The sequence below is a fragment of the Pezoporus occidentalis genome, unplaced genomic scaffold (genome assembly GCF_034315485.1).
Source record: "Pezoporus occidentalis ecotype Australia unplaced genomic scaffold, CSIRO_AGI_Poc_V1 ctg439, whole genome shotgun sequence".
Taxonomy (NCBI): Eukaryota; Metazoa; Chordata; class Aves; order Psittaciformes; family Psittacidae; genus Pezoporus; species Pezoporus occidentalis.
In genome coordinates this window covers 62,892-78,639 of record NW_026915768.1, presented here as the reverse complement: position 1 = coordinate 78,639, position 15,748 = coordinate 62,892, and the positions used below count along the sequence as shown (strand labels likewise).

At 54.4% G+C, this 15,748-nt stretch overlaps 2 protein-coding genes across 3 annotated transcripts; one reads left to right on the top strand and one right to left on the bottom strand.

Moving 5' to 3' along the window:
* Window positions 1-103: 103 nt before the first annotated feature.
* Window positions 104-10,730, top strand: KAT7 (lysine acetyltransferase 7). 2 transcript variants are annotated; one of them, XM_062634752.1, is made up of 15 exons: window positions 104-342; window positions 1,369-1,516; window positions 2,131-2,307; window positions 2,485-2,724; window positions 3,304-3,386; window positions 3,833-3,922; window positions 4,582-4,680; window positions 4,847-4,957; window positions 5,537-5,728; window positions 6,149-6,238; window positions 6,648-6,788; window positions 7,423-7,516; window positions 7,671-7,817; window positions 8,198-8,304; window positions 8,960-10,730. In XM_062634752.1, the coding sequence occupies exons 1-15, from the start codon at window positions 328-330 to the stop codon at window positions 9,059-9,061; spliced, it is 1,836 nt and encodes a 611-aa protein (XP_062490736.1). In that variant the 5' UTR covers window positions 104-327; the 3' UTR covers window positions 9,062-10,730. The 2 variants fall into 2 exon arrangements, with proteins under 2 accessions (XP_062490736.1, XP_062490735.1); XM_062634751.1 differs by lacking the exon at window positions 104-342 and having other exon boundaries at window positions 1,264-1,516.
* Window positions 10,731-11,419: 689 nt separating this feature from the next.
* PRR29 (proline rich 29) lies at window positions 11,420-15,299 on the bottom strand. The gene is made up of 6 exons (XM_062634744.1): window positions 15,140-15,299; window positions 14,723-14,810; window positions 12,949-13,064; window positions 12,205-12,374; window positions 12,027-12,094; window positions 11,420-11,874 (listed from the first exon to the last, which is right to left on the bottom strand). Exons 1-6 carry the CDS (start codon window positions 15,215-15,217, stop codon window positions 11,843-11,845), a joined length of 552 nt encoding a protein of 183 aa, XP_062490728.1. The 5' UTR covers window positions 15,218-15,299; the 3' UTR covers window positions 11,420-11,842.
* Between the last annotated feature and the right edge of the window lie 449 nt (window positions 15,300-15,748).

The following is a 15,748-nucleotide window of genomic DNA, read 5'->3' as shown; positions in this document are numbered from 1 at the left end:
TGGCCGCCCACAGCTTCAATGTCAGCGGCACCACCAGGGTAGCTGCCCGCATCCAAGATGGCGGCGCCCGCTGGCGTGAGGCTTCCTCGGGGGTCACGTGACGCGGGTGTGGGGGGTGTGGACCGTGTCCCGGCGGAAGCGTGAGGGACCGAGCAGGGCACAGGGGCTGGCAGCGGCGGGAGCGGGCTGGCGCCGCCGGAGCACACGTGCCGCAGGACGGGAGACACGGCTGTCACCACGGAGCCCGCCAGCGCTAACACGGCGGCGAGCGCCGCTTCGCGGGCCGGGGGCGCTGGGGACCAGGCAGCCTCACTGCCCCCGCCCAGGATGCCGCGCAGGAAGGTAAGCGCGGCCGGAGAACCAAGGCGGGGCCCGGCGAGGGGACCGGGAGCTCAGGCCGCAGCTTCCCCGTCCTCCCCACCCCCTCCGCTACCTCTCACGGGCACAAAACCGGGGGGGGAATAGCGGCCTTCCCCCCCCAGCGCCCGCCCTGCTCGCTCCCTGATTGGCTCCGCCCCGGGTCGATGCCTCTGTGGGCGCGCGAGCCTGCCGCTGATAGGCTGGTGGCTGCCGTCAGTCACGCCCGGCGGTCACGCCCCTTCGCGTTATGAGCGCTTACTGGCTGGTTCTCCCTCTCGGCCCTGCCCACCCGCGTTGTGATTGGCCGGCACGGGCGAGCGTCCTCTGGGTGCAAAACAAAGCGGCGCGGGGCCCTCCGCGGCCTCCCCCCCTTTCCCCTCAGGCGGCCCCGGCCCCGCCGCGCTCCCCTCGGGCCTGGCCGCGGCCTCGGAGGGAGCCTGCGCCCGAGGCGGGGCCTTGGGGCCGGGGGCCGGCGGCTTCCCCCCGAGGGCCGCGCGGGCCGCGGCGTGGTGCAGGGGAGCGCGGGGGTTCCCCGGGCGAGGTGAACGCGCTGCGTTCGCAGGCTCTTCTGGCCCGGCTTCTCCGCAGGCTGCCTCTGCCTCCACCCTGACGCTGCCCTGAACCGGGCGGTGAGGGGTCAGTCCCGGCCGTTGCTGGAGCCCGTCTGTGTCCTGTGGCGCTCTGCTGGCTGCCGCTGTTGTGAGCGGGCAGACGGAGCGGGAGCGCTCAGCTCGGGGCACGTCCTGCCCGCGTTCCTGCCTCGAACCCTCATTTACCGTCTGCGTTAAGCACAGCCGGGTGATCTGTGGCCTTGGTGGATCCGTTTGCACTGACACTACACAGCTACTAAACTAAGCTATTTTCTCCAGAGGAATACACTTGATAGTGATTATTGTGCGTGTCATCGTGTCAGCTTAAATGCGTGTCCCCAGCACCAAATACGTTACAGTACCAGAAACTGCACGTTGCCCTGCTCCCGTGCTGATGCCTGGCTCGGTGCCGTTGCAGAGGAACGCGGGCAGCAGCTCGGATGGAACAGAGGACTCTGATTTCTCCACTGACCCCGAGCACACCGACAGCTCGGAGAGCGACGGCACGTCCCGGCGGTCCGCCCGCGTGACCCGCTCCTCGGCCAGGCTCAGCCAGAGCTCCCAAGGTGAATGCTTCAAGCAGCCTCTGATGCCACAAGGAGCTCCATGGGCTCCGGGTTCCTGACCTTCAGAACTTCAGTGGGGGGGTTATACCTAAATAAAACATGCGGGATCACCTGGGAATTAGGTCTTAAAAAGAGGAAAGGTGGTTTGGATGTGGACGGGATGATATTCCTAGGTAATGAAAGCATTGCTTTTGTGCAAAGTAGTTGTTATATTGTTAGGGGAGAGGTAGTAGTTTTATGAGCAGTGTAGGGCCACAAAGCCGCACACAGGGTCCCAAATGTAGCTCCACACCAGAAGCAATCTTGCTATTCCCAAAGGTTGTCTAAGCACTGATAGTTCTTATCTAAATTAGTGGTTCTCTGGCTTTCCAAATGGGAGCTGCATTGTAATTACTAGTTGTAATTAAGAAGTAATTAAGTGCAGAGAAAGCTGATGTGATTCCAGATTCCTCAGTGTTGGTAAAAGTGTCAAAAGATTTAAGCTGGGAAAATCAGAGCATCCCTTTGTGGTGACCGTGGTGGGACAGAACCCGTGGTGATACCCAGTAGTCAGGGGAAACACTGACTGGCAGTGGTTACTGTGGGTGCTAATGGTGGTGTTTCTATGGCATTAGATTCCAGCCCAGTTCATAATCCGCCATCGTTTGGAGCCGAGGAGCCTGTCTATTCTACGAGGAGGGTGACCCGCAGCCAGCAGCAGCCCGCTCCTGTGACCCCAAAGAAGTACCCGCTGCGGCAGACGCGCTCCTCGGGCTCAGAGACTGAGCAAGTGGTTGACTTCTCTGACAGAGGTAGGCAGGGTGCACTGAGGTGTTCAACCACAGCGTGCTGGGGGGGGGTGACTCCACTCTTGAGGGCATGGTGCAGTATCCTGAGGACAGGGGGGCTCAGAGGGCTCCAGGGTTGCTTTGTGTATTTTTTGCAAGCTTGCTTTCAGGCAGATTTGTAACATCTTGATCCTTATTCAGACACTAAAAATGCAGCGGATCACGATGAGTCTCCGCCTCGTACTCCCACCGGGAATGCCCCTTCCTCAGAATCTGATATTGATATCTCCAGTCCAAATGTATCCCATGATGAGAGCATTGCCAAGGACATGTCCATGAAGGATTCTGGAAGTGACCTGTCTCACCGCCCTAAGCGCCGCCGCTTCCATGAAAGCTACAATTTCAACATGAAATGTCCCACTCCTGGGTGTAACTCTTTAGGTAATTTCAGATCCAGGATTAACCTGTTGGGGTTTACCTTCCTGTTGTGATATTCAGAGTGTCCCGTTCCACCCCCCGCCCCCCCGCCCCAGTTCAGTCAGACATCCTATAACTGACTTAGGATCAGAAGTAGTACTGAGAAGTGGGTGTAGAGAAGGGATATGAAGCATAGCTGCAGGTGTATTCTTCCTGGAGTGTTTTCTGGCAAAGAGTGTTTCTGGGGTGATAGGGTAAAGAACAAGTTAGGAGATGAGCACAGGAGGAAAATGCAGGCTCTTGCAGGTAGGGTGCTGGTGTCTGCCAGAGGCCCATCTTCAGACACAACTGTTGCAGACCTCGGACAGACCTGGCTGCTTGCACCAGTGCAGCTCTTGAGTTGGCCTGAAAAAGAGTTTCCTTCTTTGCTCTGAAAGCTTGTGCCATGAACCAGGAAGTGTGCTCCTTCTGCCACACTGGTAATAGACTGTGCATGCTCCTTGAAAAGCTCCTGTGAGGGGTCGGCCCACCCCGGATACCTTTTAAACAGAAACCTCTTCAGGAGCATATGTTAAAGGTTGTTTTCTTCCTGATCCTTTGCAGGACACCTGACTGGAAAACATGAGCGACACTTCTCCATATCGGGGTGCCCACTCTACCATAATCTCTCAGCAGATGAGTGCAAGGTAAAGGAGTCTTTTATTTATCTTCCTTAACTCTTCACTGCAAGGGTGGTGTAGCACTGCAACAAGTTGTTCAAAGAAGTGGTGAATACTTCATCCCTGGCAGTGTTCAAGGCCAGGTTGGACAGAGCCTTCGGTGACATGGTCTAGGGTGAGGTGTCCCCTGCCCATGGCAGGGTGTTGGAACTGGATGATCTTAAGGTCCTTTCCAACCTAAACCAGTTTGTGATTCTATGGGAGCTATTTTTTGGAACAAAATGCCAAGACCTGTCCTTTGTGAACAGAAAGAGAGTTCACACATTTTAGCTGATGTCTTTAGCTGCAAGACAGCAGCATTTGTGTCAAATTGTGCATTGCAACTCAGGAAATTCACCTAAGCAGGAAAAGGAAGGGGTGAAGGCTTTGATAGCAGTTTGCTGCAGCACTGACAGATGAGTTTTGGCTTCCAGGTGCGAGCACAGAGCCGGGACAAGCAGATTGAGGAGAGGATGCTGGCCCATCGGCAGGATGACAACAACAGGCACGCCACCAGACACCAGGTGAGTGACCTGCACAGTGGCTGCTTGGTTCAGAGTGCAAGAACATCAGCTTGGGGTTTCCAATGGCAATGATTTTCACTTGATTTCCCTTTTTCACTTCCCAGATAAGCTGCTGTGCTCTGACACTCCCCATTTATTGTCCCCAGTTTGTTTCAGCAAGGACAATTCATTGTATTCCTTAAATGAGAGACTGGGACAGCTGGTGGGAACAGAGAGGTGGCACTGGTCAGTAATAGTACAAAGGAGGCTGGAGCTGTTCTCAGGATGATCTTTGCTGTGTGCTTTGATGCGTAGGATAAAAGAATTGCTGCAGAACTATAACCTACAATTTTACTGTGATTAAATAGAAAAGAATAAAACTTCAGTTCATGAGTCTTGGACTTGAGCCATGATGACTTCATGAGTCAGGTCCAAGCCTTTCCCTGTGATTAAGTAGTGCAGAAGGAGTGCACCCTGTCTTGTGGGATGGAGGTACATTGGCAAAGGGGAGAAAACCTTCCCATTGTACCTGCAGTGCCCTCTTACTAGCACAAGGTTTGGTTCAGAGGTGCCAACCCTCAGCAGGTGAAAGCTGGGGCAGAGGCCCTCTAGGGTGGGAAAGTGAAGAATGTTTGAAGGGGATGGAGCCTGGTGAAGGTTCCACCTTTGGTTTCTTACAGGCACCAACAGAGAGACAGCTGCGATACAAGGAGAAAGTAGCTGAGCTCAGGAAGAAGAGGAACTCGGGCCTAAGCAAGGAGCAAAAAGAAAAGTACATGGTAAAAGCAGTCACTTTATTCTTTCATTCCCTCCTGTCCTCAGTGAGAACGCAAAGTGGGAGTTTGGTTTTCCCAGTCATCCTGCAACGTTCCCGGCTAAAACACTGCAGGATCCAACAGCTTGGTTAGCAGCATGGCAGCGAAACCTCTTCTTTTCTTGTCCTAGGAGCACAGACAAACCTATGGCAATACCAGGGAGCCTCTGCTTGAAAACCTGACGAGTGAGTATGACCTCGAGCTTTTCCGAAGAGCGCAAGCACGAGCATCGGAGGACCTGGTGAGACTTCAAACTCCTCACGTGTCTCATAGCAGATGTCTGTCTTAGAAACGTGAATGCTGTCTGGGTTTTGCTGTGCAGATAGAACCAGAGTTTGTAAGAAGAACAGCTACAGCCCAGCCAAGCCAGTGAAGTTCCGCTAGGGGTAATGATGAAGTGTCAGTCATTCTGAGGCTTGGCTGGAAGTGCAGCTGGAGCTCAGCGTTGGCAGTCCTGATTGCTGCAGCGCATCTGGGATATCTGAGGCAAAGCGTTAGGCTGTATCCTCTTCATACAGATTAGGAAAGAAGCATGAAGCGTGGCGAGGAGGTTACATTGCTTTCGTGTCGGGGGAGTGTGATCCTACTGTTAGCATGCTCTTAAGTGCTGATTCACAGGACATTTCCTGATGAAAGGAATGGTCAGTATCTGGGTTTGACTGAGAAGAGCAATGTGGGAGAGGTCATTAGATGTGGCCACACTGAAAGATGAATTTAGAAGACTTGAAATGATTTCTTCAAAGAAATAAATAGGACCCTTCCTCTCTACCTTCTGGGATTTTTAGGTATTTTAAATCCTGATCCATTCTTTCCTTCCCAGGAGAAGCTGCGGCTACAGGGCCAGATCACAGAGGGCAGCAATATGATCAAAACCATCGCTTTTGGCCGGTACGAGCTGGATACGTGGTACCATTCCCCCTATCCAGAGGAATATGCTCGGCTGGGGCGTCTCTACATGTGTGAGTTCTGCCTCAAGTACATGAAGAGCCAGACAATACTGCGCAGGCACATGGTAAGGGCAGAGCTGATTCCTGACCTTTACATCCCATAGAATCATAGAACAGTTTGGGTCGGAAAGGACATTAAGATCAGCCAGTTCTAACCCGCTGCCATGGGCAGGGACACCTCACTGTAAACCATGGCACCCAGGCCACCCTGTCCAGCCTGGCCTTGAGCACTGCCAGGGGTGGCACAGCCACAGCTTCTCTGGGCACCCTGTGCCAGCGCCTCAACACCCTCACAGGGAAGAGCTTCTGCCTTTGTTCTAACCTGAACTTCCCCTGTAAACTTTCTAAACCATGACTGTTGTTAGCTCAGTTGCTCACTTTCAGAGGTGGGAAGTCTGCATTTTTCCTGGTATACCCAGTAGCTGTTGTAACCTTTTATGCCCTTGGAACATGGGTGTCACCCTAACTTTGTTTTCCTGTCATAGGCAAAATGTGTTTGGAAACATCCACCGGGTGATGAAATCTACCGCAAAGGCTCCATTTCGGTGTTTGAAGTGGATGGCAAAAAGAACAAGGTAACAAACTGCCATGGTTGGGCCACTCTTGTGTGAAGCTGTCCTGGGTTCAGCTGTAATAGTTCTTTTTCTCCTTCTTAGTAGCTGGTGCAGTGCTGTGTTGCTCTGCTTTAGTCTAAGAATAGTGCTGGTAACACACCGATGTTATTAGTTGCTGCTAAGTAATGCTTATGCTGTTTTGGGCATGCAGAGGTTGATATTGCAAACATCAGTTCTCCCCCTTAGGAAGCCAGGCTTACCAAGGTTCATCTGAAATGGAATTGTTTCCTGGCCCAGCTGCTCTGTTTGAATGACTGTACATCATTGCTCAGATGGTTCAGAATTTTCCTGTCATTTCCCATGTCTTTGTCCACGCTTGGGATGTTCCACTGTAATAAATGGGCATATCCCATTGTCCTTTTTCTTCTAGATCTACTGTCAAAACCTGTGTCTGCTGGCAAAGCTTTTCTTGGACCATAAAACACTGTATTACGATGTTGAGCCCTTCCTCTTCTATGTCATGACAGAAGCTGACAACACTGGCTGTCACCTGATAGGATATTTCTCCAAGGTTAGTTGAAAATACATACATAAGCATTACTACTCACTAGAATGACATTTAGGACAACAGTTGTCAGTACTGAATCTCTCCTTTAATCCTGCAGTCTTAGGATTCATTGCTTTTAGGAATAGACAAAGTTTCAAACCTGATGTGCATGAATCGCTCTTACTGTTTGCTGCAGGGACTGAGGTGCTTTGCTGTAGGCATAAGTAAGGATAAAGAAAATGTAAAGAATGTAGAGAAAAATACATTGAAATAGGTATTAGTCGCCATCTTTTTTTGTCTGAACATTTCAGTTTACACCATGTGCTTTAAATGCTGCTGTTGTTTTCTTGCTGCATGTAAAGCTGGTAGATGACAGAGGTGGTGGTGAAAGTGTCACTGGCTCCTCAGTACAACTCCTTGTCCAGCCATTCTAGACTTAAAATTGTGCCCCAGACCCCCTGTCTAATGGCTCTTGAAGTGAGAGACACTGAGCCAGGTTGGGAACTGAAGGATGATCAGGTTACTTGTTAGGCAGGTTTTTCTGCTGTTGCTCCTTCCACCTTGTATCAGTTGCACAGGCTTGTTCAGTCTGTTGGATTGTGATACCCATTGCTTGTACAGACCTAGACCTGTTCTTCCTCTCTCATCTTGTGTTTAGGAGAAGAATTCTTTTCTCAACTACAATGTTTCCTGTATCCTGACGATGCCTCAATACATGAGGCAAGGCTACGGCAAAATGCTCATTGACTTCAGTAAGTAGAGAAGTTCTGCAAGCATCCTTTCGCCAAGAAATCGAGTACATCTGTGGTGGTTGTTGAGCAGTTTTCATCCAGAGATGTGCCAAAGAGGCTGAGAGTCAGGAAAGGGCAGTTTAGGAAGGATAAATAGGTTTTCTTTCCTTTGCAGGCTATTTACTTTCAAAAGTAGAAGAAAAAGTTGGCTCTCCAGAGCGCCCTCTGTCTGATTTAGGGCTCATCAGCTACCGTAGTTACTGGAAGGAAGTTCTCCTTCGTTACCTGCATAACTTCCAAGGAAAAGAGATCTCTATAAAAGGTATGGTTTCCAGCTAAATAGCTCGTTGTGAATTGGTTCAGGAACGCAGCTATGCAGCTCACTCACTTTCCTCAGTTCTGAGGCAGGTGGAGGATTACACCTTACTAAATTGGATGCTAAAATTAGTTAGCAATCATTGATCCTCAGGAGTGAATCAAGCAAAGGCAAGTTGGATTCCAGTGATACAGATAACCAGGGTGGTCAAAAGGGTACCAAGTACAGCAGCAACAGTAATACTGCGTGTACCTCCTTGCTATGTGCAGGGCATTTTGGGTGGATCACTTCAAAAGGAGTTGCATAAAACTTGGAGTTGCAAACTACCAGGTACAGGTGGAGGAATGTGTGTTTCTGCTCTGACATAAACTGATCCTGCTTTGCAGAAATCAGCCAGGAGACTGCAGTAAACCCTGTCGACATTGTGAGCACGTTGCAGGCGCTTCAGATGCTCAAGTACTGGAAGGGCAAACACCTGGTCCTCAAAAGACAGGTAAGGTTTGTGACTGCAGCTCAGGGGTTTTGTTTCTGTCTGTTAGGTTCAGACAAACCTGCTGAAGCCAGTATTTCCTTTGCACCGTGCTGGGCTTTCCAGCTTTTTCATTCCAGTGGGGGAGCACTGTAATTGTCAGATGCAGTAACTGATAACATACGTGGGCATCCAACCTGATCCTTCAGTAATGTAGAAATGTGTTGTATTGACCTTCCTTTCCAATGTGTGGAATAACATTGCACATTATGTAAGTGGCTTTTCAGGGGAGCCATGGATCAACATTCCCGTCATGGTCCTCATAATGCCTGGCCCTTATTGGGCAGATGGATGACATAAACTGAATGAATGGAATCCTGAATGAGTCGTGTTTGTACCCTCATTAGACATGAAACAAGTGGTTTATAAATGCCCAAACATGACGCCTTCCCTCTTTTTGTTTTCCCCTCATTGAGACTTCACTTTGTAGCTAACAGCAGCCTTATCAGTGTGATTGGAAGGGCTTCTAGGAAGCGTTGTGGAGGAAATGTTGCTTTTCAGCAGTCAGTAGGCGGTTTGTCATCTTCTGCTTTGTGAGCTTAGATGTGTGGTGGTGTACCGTGGATAATTCTCCAGTGTGGATTTGTTTTAACCTGCGCTTTCATGCTCTCTTCCTTAGGATCTGATTGATGAATGGATAGCCAAAGAGGCAAAAAGATCCAACAGCAATAAGATAATGGATCCCAGCTGTTTGAAATGGACCCCTCCGAAGGGAACTTAACTGTGTCTAACTCCTGAAGCCAGTGAACCCCAGCAGTAGGAATTACCCTAGGGATCTCTGTTGTATCTGTTGCTGTTGTGATTGGCTGGTACAGTACCCTCCTGAAAGATCAGTTCCCCTTGGTACTGTTCTGGCCCAGATCTTTTGTGCACACCACAGACGCTGGTTCTGAGGAACTTTATGTTTCGGCCTCAATGAGGTTGCAAGGATTGGATCTGTATAGGACCCAAACGAAGCTCCGAGCAGCACTGGCCCAAGGAGTTCTGATATCTGGTACTGTACCTGTCCAGTCACTGGTCTTACCCTCATGTTCTTATTCCGATGAGGTTGTGTTGTGTCCTATAATCTGGTTGTTTCTTCCTTCAGGTTCTTTGCATTCTAAGTAATGGAGATAACTTCTGTGGCTTTTGAACAAGGTCTAAAACTGCTTCTTTGGGGAAAGTCTGGTTTTCCAACAGGCTGCAGTTACACTGACTTCAGCATTTTTAACTAGTCTGATGGACTGTTCTATTCCATGTATCAAATAGCTTTAGGAAGATAATATACCACCTCTTTCAGCAGTGTTTCCCATAGAATATAGCAGGGCTTCACATAGTTAATATTGTACAGTCAGAAGCTTGAATATCTTGTAACTGAGTGGTGTGATTCTTAGTGTTACCCTGGAGGAAAGGAGGCCAAGTGTGTGAGAACATTGTCTGAGGTTTCATAGAGTTGCTCTTGGTGTGCACTCCTGGAGCTACTGCAGTACCACATCTGGTGGAGAGACCTCTGGGATTATAAGTTTTTCCTGGTTTCTCTCTTGGATCCTTTACACAGAAACAGCCTGTTCAGAGTGTTCCACTGGAGAGACTTCTCCCAGAGCAGTCTTCCCTGACTTGCAGGTCTCTTTGGATTGGAGAGGCTTTTCTCCTCTAGACTGAAGAAATAAGATCTTTAACCAGACTTTTTGCTGGCCTTGTCCAAACAGCCACAGAGCCTCTCCAATGCCAAGCTCATCAGTTGGTGGCTTGCCTACAGTGGCCATTCTGTGCATCAGTGGCAGCTCCTGTTAGCTGTGTGGATGGTTTGCTTCTCTGACAGTGCATCCTTGTTTGTCTTTGTAAAACAACAAAGCTTTTACTTCCTCTCTCCCATCAGCACCACTGGAAGAAAATCATACAATGGCTTTCAAGTATAACCACTGTTCTTGTGCCACAAGTTTCCTCTATGGCTCCAGCATGATAAAAAGGAGGGGGCAATCTTGGGGTAGATGATGGCAGTGTCATATAGTGCTGATTTCATTTAGACTTTCCAATGCTTACTCATGGAATGGTGGCTGAAATGAAGCACTTGGAATGTACTGGTAGGTAGGAGCCATTTCCTGTTAACCACTGCCCATCCTGATGTGGAAAAGCTCTCTCTCGCTCTCCTGATGGTGTCCACCTTTCTCTGCCTCCTTAAAAAACGATCTACGTGGTGTAGACCTTGTGGGCATTACTGAACTTTGCTGTCTCGTGCCCTTTGCTCCTGTATTGTAACTACAAGATACTCATGAAACTATCCAGCAAAGTAGATCTCTTGTGGAGTGGGGAAGAAGGCCACTCTTGTGCAGAAGCTGAACCTTGTTCCCATGATGTGGTAGAATGTGCTGTTCTTGTATCTCCTTCCAGTAAAGCATGTTCTCTGCCCAGCGTTGCGCCGCCTTTGTTTCATTCTGGTGCTTTTCAGTCAGATGCCGTTTTTGCAGGGATGATGACTGCAGCCCTGCCCTGGGCAGCCTGTTCCAATGCCTGAGCACCCTCTGGGGCAGGAATTGTTCCTCAGCTCCATCTAAACCTGCCCTGGTGCAGCTTGAGACCGTTTCCTCTTGTCCCATCCCTTGTTCCTTGGGCAGAGCCCAGCCCCTCCTGGCTCCATCCTCCTGTCAGGCAGCTGTAGGCAGCGATCAGGTCCCTCCTGAGCCTGCTCTTCTCCAGACTGAACCCCCCAGGTCCCGCAGCCGTTCCCCATCACCCCTGTGCTCCAGGCCCCGCACCAGCTCCGGTGCCCTTCTCTGGCTCCGCTCCAGCACCTCCATGTCCCTCTTGTAGCGAGGTGCCCAGAGCTGAGCACAGGATCCAAGGTGCGGCCTCACCAGTGCCCAGTGCAGGGGTGATCGCCAGGAGCATCCCATTCTGCTTCCCAGCACCACCCATCAGCCACTCCCCAAAGCACATATGTGCCCCACAAGAGCCTCACACCCCCCCCCCAGCCTGGAGGCAGCCCCGCACTCAGGCACAGAGCCAGCAGCCTGGTAATTACAGATGCTTAATTAGTGACAGCAGGGAGCTTCCTTAACAAAGCACATTAATTACAGGCAATGTGCTCCACTGAGAAGACCAGGACCACCTGGGCTGGTACCACCCCCTCCAGCACAGGCTGTGCTGCAACATCCCCATGGCTTGGCAGACGCGCGTTGTCCAGCCAGGACTGGGATGTCGGCACCAACCTGTGGGGAGGAGCCCTCTGCAGAGCACGGAGATAAAGCCTGTCCCTGTTTGGGGTCACGCTGTCAGCAGGGGTTTGTGACAGGCTTTGTGATGGGGTGGCTTGTGGGGAGGAAGCCAATGTGCACGAAGTGCCAGCCTCAAACAATGGGTATGGTGCTCAGCACCTGCAGGGTCTGTGTCCCTGTGTATCCGGGGGGCCCTGCCGTGGCAGGGGGTTGGAGCAGGTCATCTCCTTCCAGCCCCGATGATTCTGTGATCCAATGGGGTCCAGGGCAGGGACGTGTGGGAGAAACCATCCTGAGGAGCATGGAGCTCACAGTCTCTCCTCAACCACGTTGTAGTACTCTGTGGGGAGAAAGGAGGAGCTGGGGACTGCCCGAGGGCACCCCCAGACCCCATGGACAGAGGGGGGGGCTCAGCCTCTGCCCGGGTTGATGCATGCCTGGGGGCAAGGTGAGAACATTGCCCTGGAGGGACAGGGGAGGGCGCATCCTTACCCGATGCTGGTGGGATGCTGGCTCCCACGGTCCCGGTGGCGCTGGGAGGCGGGGGGGGCGGTACCGCGCTGCGGGAGGGGGGCGAGGACAGGAGCAAGAGTGAGCCCTCGCGTCCCAGCTCGGGCTGGAGCCCTCTTACACCTCATGGGAGGCCCAAAGCAGCACCCCCGTTACTCACAGCTCCGCATCCTCAGCTCCTGAGCCCAGGTACCGCACGGCCGCCGGCCCCCACTCCTGTACAGGGCCCGGCCATGACAGGACGGGAAGGGGCCAGAGGTAGGGGATGTAGTGGTGGTGGAACACCATGGCCTCCTCTCCCTCCACCGTCTGCAAAGGCTCCTCCATGGCCTGTGGGGAGCAGCAAGAGCCCCCTTTCAGCAGCCGTTTCCCTGGGGCACAGCCCCCAAAGGCACCAGCAAGGGAACTCCCATGGAGCCACAGCACGGCTCCGTCCCACCCCATGGTCAGACCCCGGAGAAGCCTGCTGGGGACACACGGAGGTGGCAGCCCCATGGATGGGACCTCGGAATGCAGCTGGGAAGAGCCGGTTGGATCTGAGCAGTGTGGCGCAACGGGCGCAGGCTTTGGCTGGAGATGGCTTTGAACCGGAGCCCCGTGTCGGTGTCAGCCCCGCACCGCGGCGCAGGGAGGCTCCTGCCCCTTCCCGCCTGGGATGCATCACCTGCGAGCGGCCTGGCTGCGATCTGTGCTGGCGGAGCCGGGGCCAAGCCAGCGCAAAGAGCCCCTGAGGGCGGCAGAGCCTGAACTGAGCGGGGCTGGGACCAGCCAGGAGGGGGCTCGTGCTGTGCCGGAGCAGGACGCGCACATCCCGCTCTCCTGAGCACCTCTGCGAGGGTCCCTTTGCCCTTCCTGTTGCTCCTCTTCATGGGCCCTTGGCTCATCCAGCACCCCTGACCCCTACCTGGGCAGCGGCTGGGGACGGCCCAAGCCCAAAGGCCGTCAGCGCCGACAGAGCCAGGCTGTTCATCAGCACCTGGTGCATCTGGGAGCTCTGGATCATCATCAGCTCCATGAAACCTGCTGGAGAGGCAGGGCCCTGCATCAGGGAGACCAGAGCAAGGGCACCAGCAGCACAGCCTGGGCTGGGGCGGGCCGGGGCTTGTCCCTGTGCCTCAGCAGTGGGAGTGAAGCCAGGCTCCCCCCACCCATGGAAGGCCCATGTGGCACTTCAAGATTATTTGTGCTTGGATAAAGCTCCAGAATAGCCCCATTGCAGCCCTTTTCTTCCCTGCAAATGTGATTAAACACCTGCTGTGGCTTGCTGGACGCTGCTCACAAGAGGTGATCATGGTGCTGGAGGCATCAGCCTTCCCACCCGTTTGGAGGATGGCTCTGGTGCTGGCAGCACTCAGTGCCTTGGCAAAGGCTCTGCCTTGGCAGTGGGCAGCAGAGATGGTGGCCTGGGGCTGGCACTGCGCGGGGGGCACTGCCTCAGCTCGGCTTAGTCGTGTACAGGGAGCTCAGAACCCCTCAAAGGAGGCAGGAGCTGGGGCTGGGCCATGGGGGCTGCTCCCATTTCTGTTCCCAGGACCAAGCACCTGTGGAGCTGGGTCCAGCAGAGGAGCAGGATGGGGATGCTCGGTGCCTCCCCAGCTCCTGCTTTGGCTCCACATGAGGAGCTGGGGCCCAGAGCAGCCCCAGAGCAGGCAGAAGCTGTGGGGCAGCTGCTGAGGGCAATCCCACTCTGCATCCCCATTAAAACATCCCCATGTGCCGCAGGCATGAGCTTCCCATACAAAACACCTCCTGGAGGGGCTGCCCCTGAGGTCCTGTTGTGCACAAGCCCTGTGATCCCCTGTTAGCTTCAGACAGGGTAAAGAAGGGTTTGGGCATCCCCATACCCCAAGTGTCAGATCCCAAAATGCTTCCACAGCCGCAGGGATGGGCTCCCAGGGCACCCATCGTGCCCTCCAGCGAACAGATTGCAGCACAAGTGGGAGGTGCCTGGAGCTGGATCCATGAGGAGGGAACGGGCCAGCAGCCAGGCACTGAGCAGGGAGGAGAAGGTACACAAAGGGCTGGCAGCTCCTGATGGATCCCTCCCATCCCAATGGATAAGCACCACAGGGCTGCGAGGTGCCAGGCTGGGGTCTCTGTTCTCTGCTCACTCCAGTTTTCAGCGTGCCCATTGCTCTGTGTATCCTTAAAGACAGCTCAACCTCCCCCCCTTCCCAACCCATAGCATGTCCCAGGCCCCACAACCTCCCCATCTCTGCTGCCTGCTCCCCCGTCCAGCTGGATGGATCCTGGTTTGCATAAGGGTGGGTGAAGCCCCCCTGGACAGTTGGTCTTTGCTCCTGCCTGCACATCCCATGGGCTTGGGGCCGGCATGTGTCCCACTCCCATCCCACCTCCCATGGCCAAGGAGCTGGTACCACCCTGGCTGACCCTGGTGATGCTCCGATCTCCATCCCCACGTGAAACGGGGTTTTGGAGAACGAGAGATGGATTTCAACAAAGCCCCAAAACCATTCCCTGGGAGCGTCCTGGTGCGGCCAAATCCAGCCCCGACTTCAGGGTGGTTTGAAGCACCCGAAATCGCATCCCGTGCGATCCACCGCGGTGCAGCCGGCTCTGAGGCTGCGGAGGGCGCGCTCAGCCCCGTTCCCCGCCCCGTGCTGGGGAGCGGGAGGAGGTCGAGGTTAACCCGGGTTAACGCCGCATCCATCACGCACCTCCGCGGACACGCGGGGCTCCGGGGCCGGGCTCCAGCGCCACGGCGGGCCCCGGGAGCTGCTGCAGGATCCTCACCGGCGGCCGGGGCTGGAAGGCAGGGAGGAAAACCCGGGGTCTCCGTGCTCGGGTCAAGGCAGTGCCCGGGGCAGGAGCCGGCGGCCCCGGCCCGAGCGGGGAGCGGGGCAGGGAGGAGCGGATCTTGCGCTGGTCCCCGCCTCCCCATCCCTGTAACTGGGGTGAACGGCGCCTCTGAGGACACGTTCCTGTGCACAGGTGGCATCCCCAGTGCCCCAGGGAGGCATCCTGCAGAGAGCAGACCCCAGTGCCCCCCAAACCCCCACCGCATCCCATTTTCCTAACCCTTTCCTCATGAGCATCCCATAAACCCAGAGGCAGGACGGCTCTCCCGGGCTTACCCTGCGCGGGATGATGCAGGTCCCTGCTGGGGTGGTCCTGCAGACCCCACGGGGGTCCCCCACTGCTCCCAGCTCCATGGCTGGGCCCGGCAGGGCAATGGGACGAGGGAGCTGAAGCAGGGCTCGTTGCTAGAGCTGCCCTAGGAGCAGCCAAACAAACCCTGCCCGGGGGAGGAGTGTCCCTGGGCTGGGTTTCCCTGCGGTGTGGCCCCAGGATAACACCCCCCCCAGTGCACAGGGCTGCGGGGCAGGGGTGCTTGGTGCCCCCCAGAGGGAAGGGCCGGGAGCAGGGGGTGAGGGTTTACCTGAGCCTTGCTGCTGCTGCCAGGCACCGGGAAGAGCTGGGCCCAGGGCTGGGGCTGCTCAGCCCCACCAGCAGCACCTCACAGCTTCTGGCTTTGGGGCCTGTCCTAAAATCCCAAGTCCCGGCACGCTGTGGTCTCCACAGGTCCCGTCCATTGCTGCTGGTGGGATACGGGTCTGCTCCTGCCCCGTGCCCCGCGGCCTTGGTTCCTGTTTCCCGGTCTCTGGGGCTGCATTCCTGAACTGGGGGGTGTTTGGGGATGCTGCACCTGGGCAGCTGATAACAACACAAAGCCGCTTAGGCTG

Excerpts from the sequence above, each read along its gene's own strand:
- PRR29 (XM_062634744.1), bottom strand. The coding sequence starts at position 15,217 with ATGGAGCTGGGAGCAGTGGGGGACCCCCGTGGGGTCTGCAGGACCACC. Across the intron at positions 14,811-15,139 it reads CCTGCATCATCCCGCGCAGG|CCCCGGCCGCCGGTGAGGAT; the intron begins GTAAGCCCGGGA and ends CCTGCCTTCCAG. Across the intron at positions 13,065-14,722 it reads AGCCCCGCGTGTCCGCGGAG|GTTTCATGGAGCTGATGATG; the intron begins GTGCGTGATGGA and ends CCTCTCCAGCAG.
- KAT7 (XM_062634751.1), top strand. The coding sequence starts at position 1,279 with ATGCGTGTCCCCAGCACCAAATACGTTACAGTACCAGAAACTGCACGT. Across the intron at positions 2,308-2,484 it reads GGTTGACTTCTCTGACAGAG|ACACTAAAAATGCAGCGGAT; the intron begins GTAGGCAGGGTG and ends ATCCTTATTCAG. Across the intron at positions 5,729-6,148 it reads CAATACTGCGCAGGCACATG|GCAAAATGTGTTTGGAAACA; the intron begins GTAAGGGCAGAG and ends TTCCTGTCATAG.